At 49.2% G+C, this 12,843-nt stretch overlaps 1 protein-coding gene across 2 annotated transcripts in view; it reads right to left on the bottom strand.

Moving 5' to 3' along the window:
* The window catches only part of dok7b (docking protein 7b), a 106,082-nt gene extending 97,234 nt beyond the window's left edge, over window positions 1–8,848 (bottom strand). For both annotated transcript variants that reach the window (XM_048525283.2, XM_048525277.2), the window contains exons 1-2: window positions 8,736–8,848; window positions 8,540–8,585 (exon numbers count right to left, since the gene is read on the bottom strand). In XM_048525283.2, coding sequence (XP_048381240.1) covers window positions 8,540–8,585; window positions 8,736–8,789 — 100 coding nt within the window. In that variant the 5' untranslated portion in view covers window positions 8,790–8,848. The remainder of the gene's footprint in view (window positions 1–8,539; window positions 8,586–8,735) is intronic.
* Window positions 8,849–12,843: the final 3,995 nt, after the last annotated feature.

Below are 12,843 nucleotides of genomic sequence, written 5' to 3' on the forward strand. Positions count from 1 at the left end.
CAGCTGCCAAAGATAACATTCTAGGGGTGTGGGTTCAAATCCCACCACTACAGCTGTCAGGATCTGAAGTCAGTCATAAATGTGAAATGTAAAACCCGTCTCAGTAACAGTGATAATGGCCAGTTTTTCTTTTTATGGGGTTCGGCCATTTCTGATTGGACCAGTATTTCTTGCGCTTCCTAATTGTCCTTGAGAATCTGGTGATGGGCAACCTTCTTGAACCACTGCAGACCATGTGCTTACAAGTGCATGTTCAGATACTAAAGGATCAAGGGGTATGAAGGGAAATTGACTGTTTCAACCGTTGGGAGAGAGAGAGGCTAAGCCAAGATTGCATTGAACGGTGGGGCAGGCTCGAAGGGCCAAATAGCCTACTCCTGCATCAGAGAGGGGCATGGGGAGAGGGAACTGGAATAAATAGGGAGGGGGGGGGGAGGCGGACCGAAGATGGAGAGAAAAGAAGGAGGCCCATGATGGACATGTCATCTAAAGAATGGGAGGGGGAGTGGAAATGGTTTGCGACTGGGAGGTGTAGTTGTTTGTTGCGAACTGAGCGGAGGTGTTCTGCAAAGCGGTCTCCAAGCCTCCGCTTGGTTTCCCCAATGTAGAGGAAGCCACACCGGGTACAGTGGATGCAGTATACCACATTGGCAGACGTGCAGGTGAACCTCTGCTTAATGTGGAATGTCATCTTGGGGCCTGGGCAGTGGTAGTATGGCACACTGACCTCTACATCGCCGAGGCCAGATGCCAACTCTCCGACACCACCTCCTACCGCCCCCTCGATCATGACCCCACACCCGAGCACCAAACCATCATCTCCAACACCATTCATGACCTCATCACCTCAGGGCACCTCCCACCCACAGCCTCCAACCTCATTGTTCCCCAACCCCGCACGGCCCGTTTCTATCTCCTTCCCAAAATCCACAAACCTGCCAGCCCTGGTCGACCCATCGTCTCAGCCTGCTCCTGCCCTTCCGAACTCATCTCCACCTATCTGGACTCCATTTTCTCCCCTTTGGTCCAGGAACTCCCCACCTACGTCCATGACACCACCCACGCTCTCCACCTCCTCCAGGACTTCCAATTCCCTGGCCCCCTACACCTCATCTTCACCATGGACGTCCAGTCCCTATACACCTGCATTCCGCATGCAGATGGCCTCAAGGCCCTCCGCTTCTTCCTGTCCCGCAGGTCCGACCAGTCCCCCTCCACCGACACTCTCATCCGCCTAGCTGAACTCGTCCTCACCCTCAACAACTTCTCTTTTGACTCCTCCCACTTCCTACAGACTAAGGGGTGGCCATGGGCACCCGCATGGGCCCCAGCTATGCCTGCCTCTTTGCAGGTTACATGGAACAGTCCCTCTTCCGCACCTACACAGGCCCCAAAACCCATCACTTCCTCCGGTACATTGATGACTGTATCGGCGCCGCCTCTTGCTCCCCAGAGGAGCTCGAACAGTTCATCCACTTCACCAACACCTTCCACCCCAACCTTCAGTTCACCTGGGCCATCTCCAGCACATCCCTCACCTTCCTGGACCTCTCAGTCTCCATCTCAGGCAACCAGCTTGTAACTGACGTCCATTTCTAGCCCACCGACTCCCACAGCTACCGAGAATACACCTCCTCCCACCCACCCTCCTGCAAAAATTCCATCCCCTATTCCCAATTCCTCCGCCTCCGCCGCATCTGCTCCCACGATAAGGCATTCCACTCCCGCACATCCCAGATGTCCAAGTTCTTCAAGGACCGCAACTTTCCCCCCCACAGTGATCGAGAACGCCCTTGACCGCGTCTCCCGTATTTCCCGCAACACATCCCTCACACCCCGCCCCTGCCACAACCGCCCAAAGAGGATCCCCCTCGTTCTCACACACCACCCTACCAACCTCCGGATACAACGCATCATCCTCCGACACTTCCGCCATTTACAATCCGACCCCACCACCCAAGAAATTTTTCCATCCCCACCCCTGTCTGCTTTCCGGAGAGACCACTCTCTCCGTGACTCCCTTGTTCGCTCCACACTGCCCTCCAACCCCACCACACCCGGCACCTTCCCCTGCAACCGCAGGAAATGCTACACTTGCCCCCACACCTCCTCCCTCACCCCTATCCCAGGCCCCAAGATGACATTCCACATTAAGCAGAGGTTCACCTGCACGTCTGCCAATGTGGTATACTGCATCCACTGTACCCGGTGTGGCTTCCTCTACGTTGGGGAAACCAAGCGGAGGCTTGGAGACCGCTTTGCAGAACACCTCCGCTCAGTTCGCAACAAACTACTGCACCTCCCAGTCGCAAACCATTTCCACTCCCCCTCCCATTCTTTAGATGACATGTCCATCCTGGGCCTCCTGCAGTGCCACAATGATGCCACCCGAAGGTTGCAGGAACAGCAACTCATATTCCACCTAGGAACCCTGCAGCCTAATGGTATCAATGTGGACTTCACCAGTTTCAAAATCTCCTCTTCCCCTACTGCATCCCTAAACCAGCCCAGTTCGTCCCCTCCCCCCACTGCACCACACAACCAGCCCAGCTCTTCCCCTCCACCCACTGCATCCCAAAACCAGTCCAACCTGTCTCTGCCTCCCTAACCGGTTCTTCCTCTCACCCATCCCTTCCTCCCACTCCAAGCCGCACCCCCATCTACCTACTAACCTCATCCCACCTCCTTGACCTGTCTGTCTTCCCTGGACTGACCTATCCCCTCCCTACCTCCCCACCTATACTCTCTCCACCTATCTTCTTTACTCTCCATCTTCGGTCCGCCTCCCCATCTCTCCCTATTTATTCCAGAACCCTCACCCCATCCCCCTTTTCTGATGAAGGGTCTAGGCCCGAAACGTCAGCTTTTGTGCTCCTGAGATGCTGCTTGGCCTGCTGTATTCATCCAGCCTCACATTTTCTTATCTTGGAATTCTCCAGCATCTGCAGTTCCCATTATCTCTAGCCTACTCCTGCTCCTGGTTTCTATGTTTCCGTCCTGCAGGTGTTCCCCTTCCAGGTCATTATCCCATTCTCATTGGAAAGCCATGAGTGAATCTGCACCCAGCACAGCTCTCAGGTTCTGGGGTCTTCCCCTCAGTAGCTGTGCCCAGTACCACCACCTCCACCAGCACCCCCGACGATCAATTCCCACCCCCACCCCACTCTCACGGGTCTGCCTGCCTGCGGATTCCTGGCTGTAGGGCAGCCATTGTATTTTCCCATCAGTTGACAAGTGAGTCCAACAGCTGCTGTCAAACAGCTGCAAAAACAATCACTTCAAAAAGATGCCTGTGCCTAATCCATTCACAACATTCGCTCGCTCTGCCACTCAAATCTCAGGCCAGGCTCTGAAGAAATAAATCCATGAGAGTCTGGCAGGCCAAAAAAAACCCCTTTGTTACATGTGTGGTGTTTGCTGTTGCAATCAATGCTTCTAGGACTCCTTGGGGGGGCGGGGGGGGGGTGGAAATGAAGAAGCTGGTAAACACAGCGGATCGGTTGGTTGGTCGGTAAGGTTCATTTCTGTCCAGACAGGACACTGACACTTATTTTAGCATCTTTTGGTTCAGTCAAAAAGAAAGAACTAACTTTCAGAGAGCAACCAGCAGAGCCTCTGGGCTCGGAGAGAACTTTACAGCTGGTGATGTACACATTAATGTGTACTGACTGTCGGCAACAGTACAAGTGATTTACACACAGCAACCGCCCATGGGAAGCAAAAGGAATAGGGAGGAGATAAAAACAGGAAATGCCGAAAGTGCATCCCATAGCACCAGTTTTTTTTGTTAAAATTCACTTGTGGGACACAGCAGTCACAGACTGGGGCATTTATTGCCACTCCCAAATTGTCCTCAAGGAGGCAGTGGTGAGTTGCCTGATGATGCATCACAGGTTCACAAAGCGTTAACTCTCCCTCCCAGATGCTGCTTGGCCAGCTGAGTTTCTCCAGCACGTGTGTTCATTACAGACTCTCAGAATCGACTGTGGTTTGCGCTTGTCTCACTGTTTCTCAGCGATGTGGGTTGGCAATGGCCCAGTGGTACTATCGCTGGACTTGTAGAGTGCTATCCTCGAGATGGTAGTGGAGTCGGCCTCATTAGAAGCATTTAAGTGGGTTTTAGGCAAACATATGGATGGTAGGATAAGGTAGGGGTGGAAGCTAGATAGACCTTAGGTTTAAGGAAAACGTTCGGCAAACATTGTGTGCCGAGGGGCCTGTCCTGAGCTGTACATTCTATGTTCTATGTTAAGCCGGAGACCCAGACAACGTTCAGGGGACACGGGTTTGAATTCTGCCAGGGCAGACAGTGGATTTGAATTCAATAAAATATCTGGAATTAAGGATCCAATGATGACCATGAATTGATTGTAGGGAAAACCCATCTGGTTCACTAATGTCCTTTAGGGAAGGAAACTGCCATCCTTACCTGATCTGGTCTACATGTGACTCCAGATCCACAGCAATGTGGTTGACTCTTAACTGCCTTCTGGGCAATTAGGGATGGGCAATAAATGCTGCCTGGCCGGTGATACCTCATCTCATAACCGAATAATGGAAAAAAAAAGTCAATTGCTAGGACAGCAGCTAGGCTAACCAGGGTTATCATCCTCCCAAAAGCTGGTGAAAATATCCAGGAGATCTTAAAACTGGTATTTGGTGATTTCACTCTAATTTGACTCTTCCTGGTAGTTACTGCTGTATTATATCACACAGGCAGTACACTTTGAAGAGACAAGCTTGTGATATCATCACTGTTTCAGGGTCACCTGAGGTTACAAAGATCTCAGACTCCATCATAATTTGGGGTCATTTCAAGCATGGCATACTGATGCAAGTGCTACTGTTTGCAATCAAATGGCTCAATACTACCCCAGACACTGAAGTGCTTGCAAATGCAATCTATATCCGGCATGTACCAGGAAGTGTGATAAATATCTGTTGAATCTTTCAATACCATCATGCCTACACCTACCCCTTATGTTACGAGAGCTAACATAAGTGTTGCCACATTGCCTCCAGGGTATTTGTACCCAATCTCCACACCTCAGCCGCAGATTAGCTACCGCCTGTATAACTGGATTGCGTTCACCATCAACGCAGCCACACAGATATAGCATATGGAAGGTGGAGCCTAAGTAGTTTGGCAGTGCCGCGCACACTGGGCTGGGGAATATCATCATGGCATTCTGCTGGAAATACTCATGTCGAACCTGGCGAATCAAAGCAAGGGTGGACAGAGGAGCCAGGAGGTGCGACCAATCGAGAGGGGAATTGTTACTGGCTGTTCTCAACTGCTGCTACCTGCTCAAAAAAATTCAAGCCACAGCCCAGCAATGCTTCAGACACAGTTGGCTTCCTGGGCTCCAGACCATGTCCCCTCCCCTTCCTCTGGAAGACAACCCCCATGTCCTAAGATAAGGGGCATCACTGAGCTACGGGGTTAGAAATCTTGCATTGATTAAAATCAATAAAAGGTTAGAAATGTAGAAAGCTCTTTGCTGAATCCCCTCATGCGCTATTCCTCCTATTTTACATTCAAGCGTAGATGTTACTGGAAATGGGTAGAATCCTAACACCACCCCCCCAACACCACTAGGACGGTTTTGTTGTGCATAGATTTGGAAATGACAGGTCAAAGCCCAATCACGTCACCAATGTCAGCATACAAGCTCCTGGAACATCAGGGTATACTAGCCCTCCACCCTGCAGAATGGCAGCCCTGCTTTTAAGATCTCATTGTTCCCTTGTTGGACTCAATGTGTCGAATGGCCTGATCTGTTCCTGTGACCTATACCTTAAAGCCTGCCTAGATTGTGTGCTCAGATCTTTGTTGTGGGGTGTGAACCCACAGCACAGAGTTCCAGAAGGGAAGGCAACTGAGCCACAGCCAAATGGGAAAAACAGGAGCAGGAGTAGGCCATTCGGCCCTTCAACATTCAATATGATCTTGGCTGATTATCCAACTCAATCCCCTGTTACTACTTTCTCCCCAAACCCTTTGGTTCCTCCAACCCTTAGGGCTATATCTCAGACCTTCTTGAAAGCAATATTTTTGACACTATGCTAAGCCGCTGTTGTGTATTTATGTTGCATTCCATTTGATAATTAGTGCACTCCATGTTACCGATCAAAAGAAGTCCTAGAACAGCCGACAAATCATGTGCTGTCTATTCATCTCAGCTATGGATCCCGTGGCCTTTCTGCATCTAAACACAGGTATTAGCAGCAGCAGGCTATTTGGCCCTTTGAGTATACTCTGCCATTCAATGCAATCACAACTGATCTGCCTATGATCTCATCTCATGCATATTCTTGATCAAACCATTTTCAAAAGTAAATAAACGGCAGCCATTCACAGCTCCCACCACATGCAAGGGGATAAACCCCACTCCAGCTCATGTACAAAGGAAAAACATTTTTAAAATACACAAGCAGATGGTGCCACTGAAACCAAATCAAACAAAACTGCTTAAATAGTAGAAAGCAGGCCATTCATCCCATTCATGCCAGATATAATGCTCCTGATCACCCTTCTTTATCTCATTTTATTCAAATATCCTGCTCATATGCAAAAGGGCTCAGTGACCCACTCTTCTTCCTTGTTTAAATAAAAACCAAAAGAACTGCGGATGCTGTAAATCAGGAACAAAAACAAAGTTGCTGGAGAAGCTCAGCAGGTCTGGCAGCATCTGTGGAGGGAAAAACAGAACTGAGGAAGGGTCACCAGACCCGAAACTTTTTCTCTTCTGCAGATGCTGCCAGACCTGCTGAGCTTCTCCAGCAACTTTGTTTTTATTTCTTCTTCCCTGTTTATACGTTTGCATCCTTTCTCGCCTATCTAAAGGTACCCATTTAAAATGAATCTAACTGCTCCAGGTGATACCTTATTCAGATTTTAAGCAAGCTTTTGGGTTAACTGAAGAAAATATACAGAGTTTGATAAATGGGAAGGTTTTGACTGGAAGAGACAACAAACGCTGAGTCTACAGTAACAAGGGATGTCAGGGAAAATTCTCAATGAGGGAGCACACACTCCAAATTATTACCCCTCAGATTCTGGCCCACTGGCTGTGTGTGGGCCGGTGTACTCAGTGCTATTTGAATTAAAGGCAAAATATTTCAGCTCGTTTCATAAGAAGTACACCAAGAGCAGGAGTAGGCCACTCAGTCCTTCAAACCTGCTGCACTGTTCAATATAACTGATCATCCTACTTTCCCACTTTAGATTAGGTTTAGGTTCCCTACAGTGTGGAAACAGGCCCTTCTGCCCAACAAGTCCACACCGCCCCTTAGACCATCCCACCCAGACCTATCCCCCTATAACCCACACACCGCTGAACACTACGGGTGATTCTAGCATGGCCAATTCACCTAGTCTGCACATCTTTGGACTGTGGGAGGAAACCGGAGAACTCGGAGGAAACCCATGCAGACACAGAGAATGTGCAAACTCCACACAGACAATCGCCCAAGGTGGGAATCGAACCCAGGTCCCTGGTGCTGTGAGGCTGCAGTGCTAATCACTGAGCCACCGTGCCACCCCACAATTGACCCACCGTGCCACCCCACCACTGAGCCACCGTGCCGGATATTCCATCTGCCAAGTTTTTGTCCACCTGTCTCCTTGAGTAGAGTTTTTTTGTTGCTTTCATCAGTTGTTTTGTGTCTACTTTTGCAATATCACAAACGTGGCTATCCGACATTCACTTTCCTCATACAAGTTTCTCCCCATATCTTTCAGCCCCTTCACTCCAAAGAACATAGAACAGTACAACACAGTACAGGCCCTTCAGCCCAAGATGTTGTGCCAAAATATTATCCTATTCTAAGATCAAACTACCCTGCACATGCTAGATTTCGCTATCGTCCGTGTGCCTATCCAAGAGTCGCTTAAATGTCCCTCATGCGTCTGACATCTACATCATCTTTCTTCAAACACTTTCTGTGGCAGTGAATTCCACAGGCTCACCACTCTCTGGGTGAAGAAATTTCTCCTCATCTCAGTCCTAAATGACCCACCCCATATTCTCAGACTGTGAACCCTGGCTCTGCACTCCCCTGGTCATCAGGAACAACATTTACTCTGTCTAATCCTGCCAGAACAAGCCATCACTGTTTAGGAGGAGTTAGATATAGTGCTTGGGGCCAAAGGGTATTGGTCGAGGAGGGGGGGGGGGAGGTGGGAGAAAGTGAGAACACAGGACTGATCGTATTGAATGGAGGAGCAGGTTCAAAGGACGGAATGACCCACTCCTGCTCCCTTTTTTGTGTTTAAAGAGGTGCGAAAATGAATTCCCGTGCACTCTCAATGGAGCAACGTTTCATAACACAGCCGCTGTGTCACACAGGATCAAAATTAGATTTGCGGAAAGCAACATGTTAGAAAGAGGACGCTTAGAAACGCAATGCTTGAGAGGCACACTGTGTAGCCAGGGCACGCTGGTGTTGTGAGTTTGCAGTGGATCCCCTCCCCACTCTCCCAGACAGTCAAATATAGACAAAAAGTGAATGAGCTTAAACAGCAGAGAGGTCATACCTGCTACAGGAGAAGGTTTACGAAGCACCAACCATCTACTCTTCCACTGTACCGGGGACCGAGTGCAGTGTGTGAGAGAGAAGTGAAGGAAGAGACAACAGTCAATGAAGCGTCCCGCACCCTACACATACACACAAAACATGAAATCCACATAAACCCCTCGACACCCCCTCCCCAGCCAAGCAGATCCACAAACCCTTTTTCCGTCTCTCAGCTTTACTTGCCCTTCCGCGACAACCGAATCCGTCATCTTCAGTCATGATTTAAACAGCTGCAAACTCTACAAGGGTCACTTTCAAAATAGCTCACCCCGAGCTGTGCGATCCCACAGCCCTGGCTTAGAGCGCAGCTCACAGCGAGCACTTGTCACTGACGCCTCCACAGCACGCACCAAGCCCCCACGCGTGAAACACAACTCCCTTCTTAAAGGGGAAGACCTCACGCGGTGAGACGGCGTGCAGAAAAGACCCTTTGGCCCTTCGATTCTGTTCCGCCGTTCCCATTTTCCAGCACCTGGCCCATAGCCTTGAAAGTTACAAATGTGGACGCAAGTATTTTTTAAAGGTTAACAAAGTGTGAAGCTGGATGAACACAGCAGGCCAAGCAGCATCTTAGGAGCACGAAAGCTGTGCTTTTTTTTAAAGGTTATAAGATTTCCCACCTCAGCTACCCTCCCAGGCGGGAAATAAAAACAGAATTAGCTGGAAAAGCTCAGCAGGTTTGGAATCATCTGTGAAGGAAAAAGCAGAGTTCAAGCTTCAGGTCTGGTGACCCTCCCTCAGAACTGGACCCTTCCCCCGAGGCATCGCGTTCCAGGTTCCCACTACCCACTGGTGAAAATATTGTTTTCCTCAAATCCCCTGGAAACCTCCTGGCTTTCACCTCTACGTTATGTCCCCTCCTTACTGACCCTTGAACTAAGGAGAACAGCTACTTTCCATCTCTAATTTCCCCCTACAGATGCCGCCAGGCCTGCTGAGCTTTCCCAGCAACTTCCTTTTTTTGCTTCTGACTTCCAGCACCTGCAGCTCTTTCGGTTTTTAGTTTGCTTTCTATCCAACCTGTATAGGCCCCTCACAACTCAGGTAGATCTCCCGTCAATCTTTCCTGCTCCAAAGAAAACCACCTCATCTCTTTACTGAAATGGTGAATCTCTCCAGTGTGGCCCAGACCAGAGCTGCACACAGGCACTCCAGCTGTGGCTTCAAATCAGGGTTAGGATCAAATGCCTCTCCACAAATCTACTGAAAAACAACTTTGCTCATTGATGTTGGCTTTATTTTTGGGCATGGGGTATTGTCTTTCTGTTCACTTACAGATGTGGGCATCACTGGCTGGGCAAGCATTTAATATGACCCGTCACGAGCTGCCCTTCAGAAGGTGGGGGTGAGCTGCTGTCCTGAACCTCTGCGGTCCACCTGCTGTGTTTTGACCCACAATGCCATTAGGGAGGGAATTCCAGGATTTTGAACCAGTGACACTGGAGGAACAGCGATATATTTCCAAGCCAGGATGGTGAGTGGCTTGGAGGGGTTCTGCCATGACTGCGATATTGCACATGTTCCTTTTATTATTTTGAGGGGTATCAGGCATTACCGAAAATGTCAGCATTTGTTGCCTATATCTGATTGCCCTTGGAGTAGGTGGTGGTAGTGTCTGACTTGTTGAATCTACAGTCCAAGTGGCTACATTCATTTCGCTATTAGGAAGGAACTGCCTTCGCCACATGGACTGCAGCCATTCACAACGGGACTTTCTCCGGGGGGGAGGGAGCGGTTAGAGAGAGCAGCGAGATGACACCCACCTCCCAGAAACAACTCAACAAACAGTCACAACTCAACACAAACACCTTTTCTCTGTCACACACACACACACACAGACACACACACGCACTCAGACACACACACACACACATATACACACACACACACTCAGACACATGCACACAGGCACACACACACACAGACGCACAGGCACACATATGCACGCACACACGTACACAGACACACACACGCACACACTCAGACACACACACACATACTCACATTCACAGACACACACACGGACACATATTTGCACACACATGCACACATGTACACACACACACATAAACACACATACAAACACGCACGCAATCAGACACACACACACGCACTCAGACACACACACACACACACGTACACAGACACACACGCACTCAGACACATACACACGTAATCACACACCACAGACACACAGGCACACATACACACACACACATGCACACACGCACACATACACATACAGACATACACACACATGCACACACAATCTCACACGCACATACAGTCACTCTCACACACACACATACACTCTGACACACATTTGTACACACACACACAAGCACACACATACTCACACACATTCATACACACATACATGCTCACACGCACATGCATACATACACACAAACATACATACTTATGCACACATACACTCATACATTGCCATACACACAAGCACACTCTTTCACATACACACACACATGCACATGCAAGCACACACTCAAACAAGCATACACACACAGACATGCACAGAGATGCGGACACGTGTGCGCACACATTCACACACACACTCACATGCCTACATGCACATTCTACACACAGTTAAACACACAATCTCACACACACAAACACAGACGCAAGCCAATATGCACTCACACACAGACACACACAAATACACATACTAATACACTCACGCACACTGTCAGGCTAATGCTTAGAGGGCATGGTTTCACTTAATATAATGCTAGAACAAAAAAAAAGCTAGCCTGATAGTGACCATGCAACTATTGTCAATTGTAACAACCTGTCTGGTTCACTATAAGACCATAAGTAGGCATGCAGCCTATGATGTTTGCTCTGACATTCCATGAAACCACTGATCTGATAATCCTCAACTCCACTTTCCTGCCCTTTCCCCAAAACCCTTGAATCTCTTACTGATTCATAATCTGTATATCTCACTAATGTCTTTAGGGAAGGAGATCTGCCATGTTTTCCTAACCTGGCCGACTGGTGACTCCAGACCCACAGCAATGCAGTTGATTCGTAACTGCCCACTGGGTAATTAAAGAGCATCGTTAACAGCTGGCCTAGTAGGGACCCCGCATCTTGCGAACACATTAAAAAAAATCGTGCACACACTGACCGCAAAGCATAGACACGGGCCGACATGTGCACATACATGTAAATGCGAAAAGTGCTGTCACATACTTATCAGCGCTCACACGTATAAATATATATATACAAATATAAACGCACGCATAAACAGATGACTATTTCAAGAGCTTGTCAAAATTCCTGCTGTAAATTGTTCATGAGCTGATTCTCAGAAAGGCTGCTGTTTTCTTTTCCTTAGGCCTATAAGGATAACGTTTTAGTTCCAGGCTCCTTCTCCCACTCTCTGGTTCCTGGGTTGTACAGGGCGGTTTTGGGGGGTGGGGAGGGGAGAGCAAAGGTCCAGATCGAGGAGTGGTGGGTGGGTGGGTTGCGGGGGGGTGTGCGGAATACTGTGACCTCAATGATTTTGATTTCAGCTCTCCCCAGACATTCCAACCCAGGCAGAGATAGAATCCAGTCAGCGTGTATTGCCGGGCTTGTTAACCAGGAGGGGTCAGGGAGAGGTTGGAGACTCACAGTCTGATGCTGTCGACACCTCACCACAGCAGGCGCACATCCACCAGGGGTTGGTGAGCAGAGGGTTTCGAGGCAGCAGATGGAATGTTGGCCTATACTGTAAGGAGAATCGGGTTTAAAAACGGAGAAGCGTTGCTACGGCTGTACTGGGCCTCAGGCGACCACAATTGGTTCAAAAGTTGCCCACCTTCAGTCTTTGATAGAGGACGCGGTTGTCTCAGGAGCGGCTCAGTTGACTCCTGGGATGAAGGGTGTTTCCTGTGTGGAAAGATTGAGTCGTCGTCGGTGTACAGTGCAGATTCAAGAGGGCGATGGCAGCGGAGGAGTGTTTGGGCCCGACAGCATCAGCAGCAGCTGCATCGACGAGGCGGGCCCGAAGCGAACTCGGTGGCAGCGGACTCGAGTTTGGGCAGCATCCGTGCCATCTGCATTGCTGAGGTCTGGCAAGGACTGATAGTGGCAAGACGGCTCTGGGGAATGGCAACTTACATTCCAGAGGCACCCCAGCGAAGGAGACTAAACGCTGGCCACCAGGCCAATGGCCCATGACGAAGCACTTCAAGAGAAAGACAGTAAAGTTAGACCATTTCTTTATTTCTTCACTGTTCTGCCTTGAGATTCAATGTT

The sequence above is a fragment of the Stegostoma tigrinum genome, chromosome 3 (assembly GCF_030684315.1).
Source record: "Stegostoma tigrinum isolate sSteTig4 chromosome 3, sSteTig4.hap1, whole genome shotgun sequence".
NCBI lineage: Eukaryota > Metazoa > Chordata > Chondrichthyes > Orectolobiformes > Stegostomatidae > Stegostoma > Stegostoma tigrinum.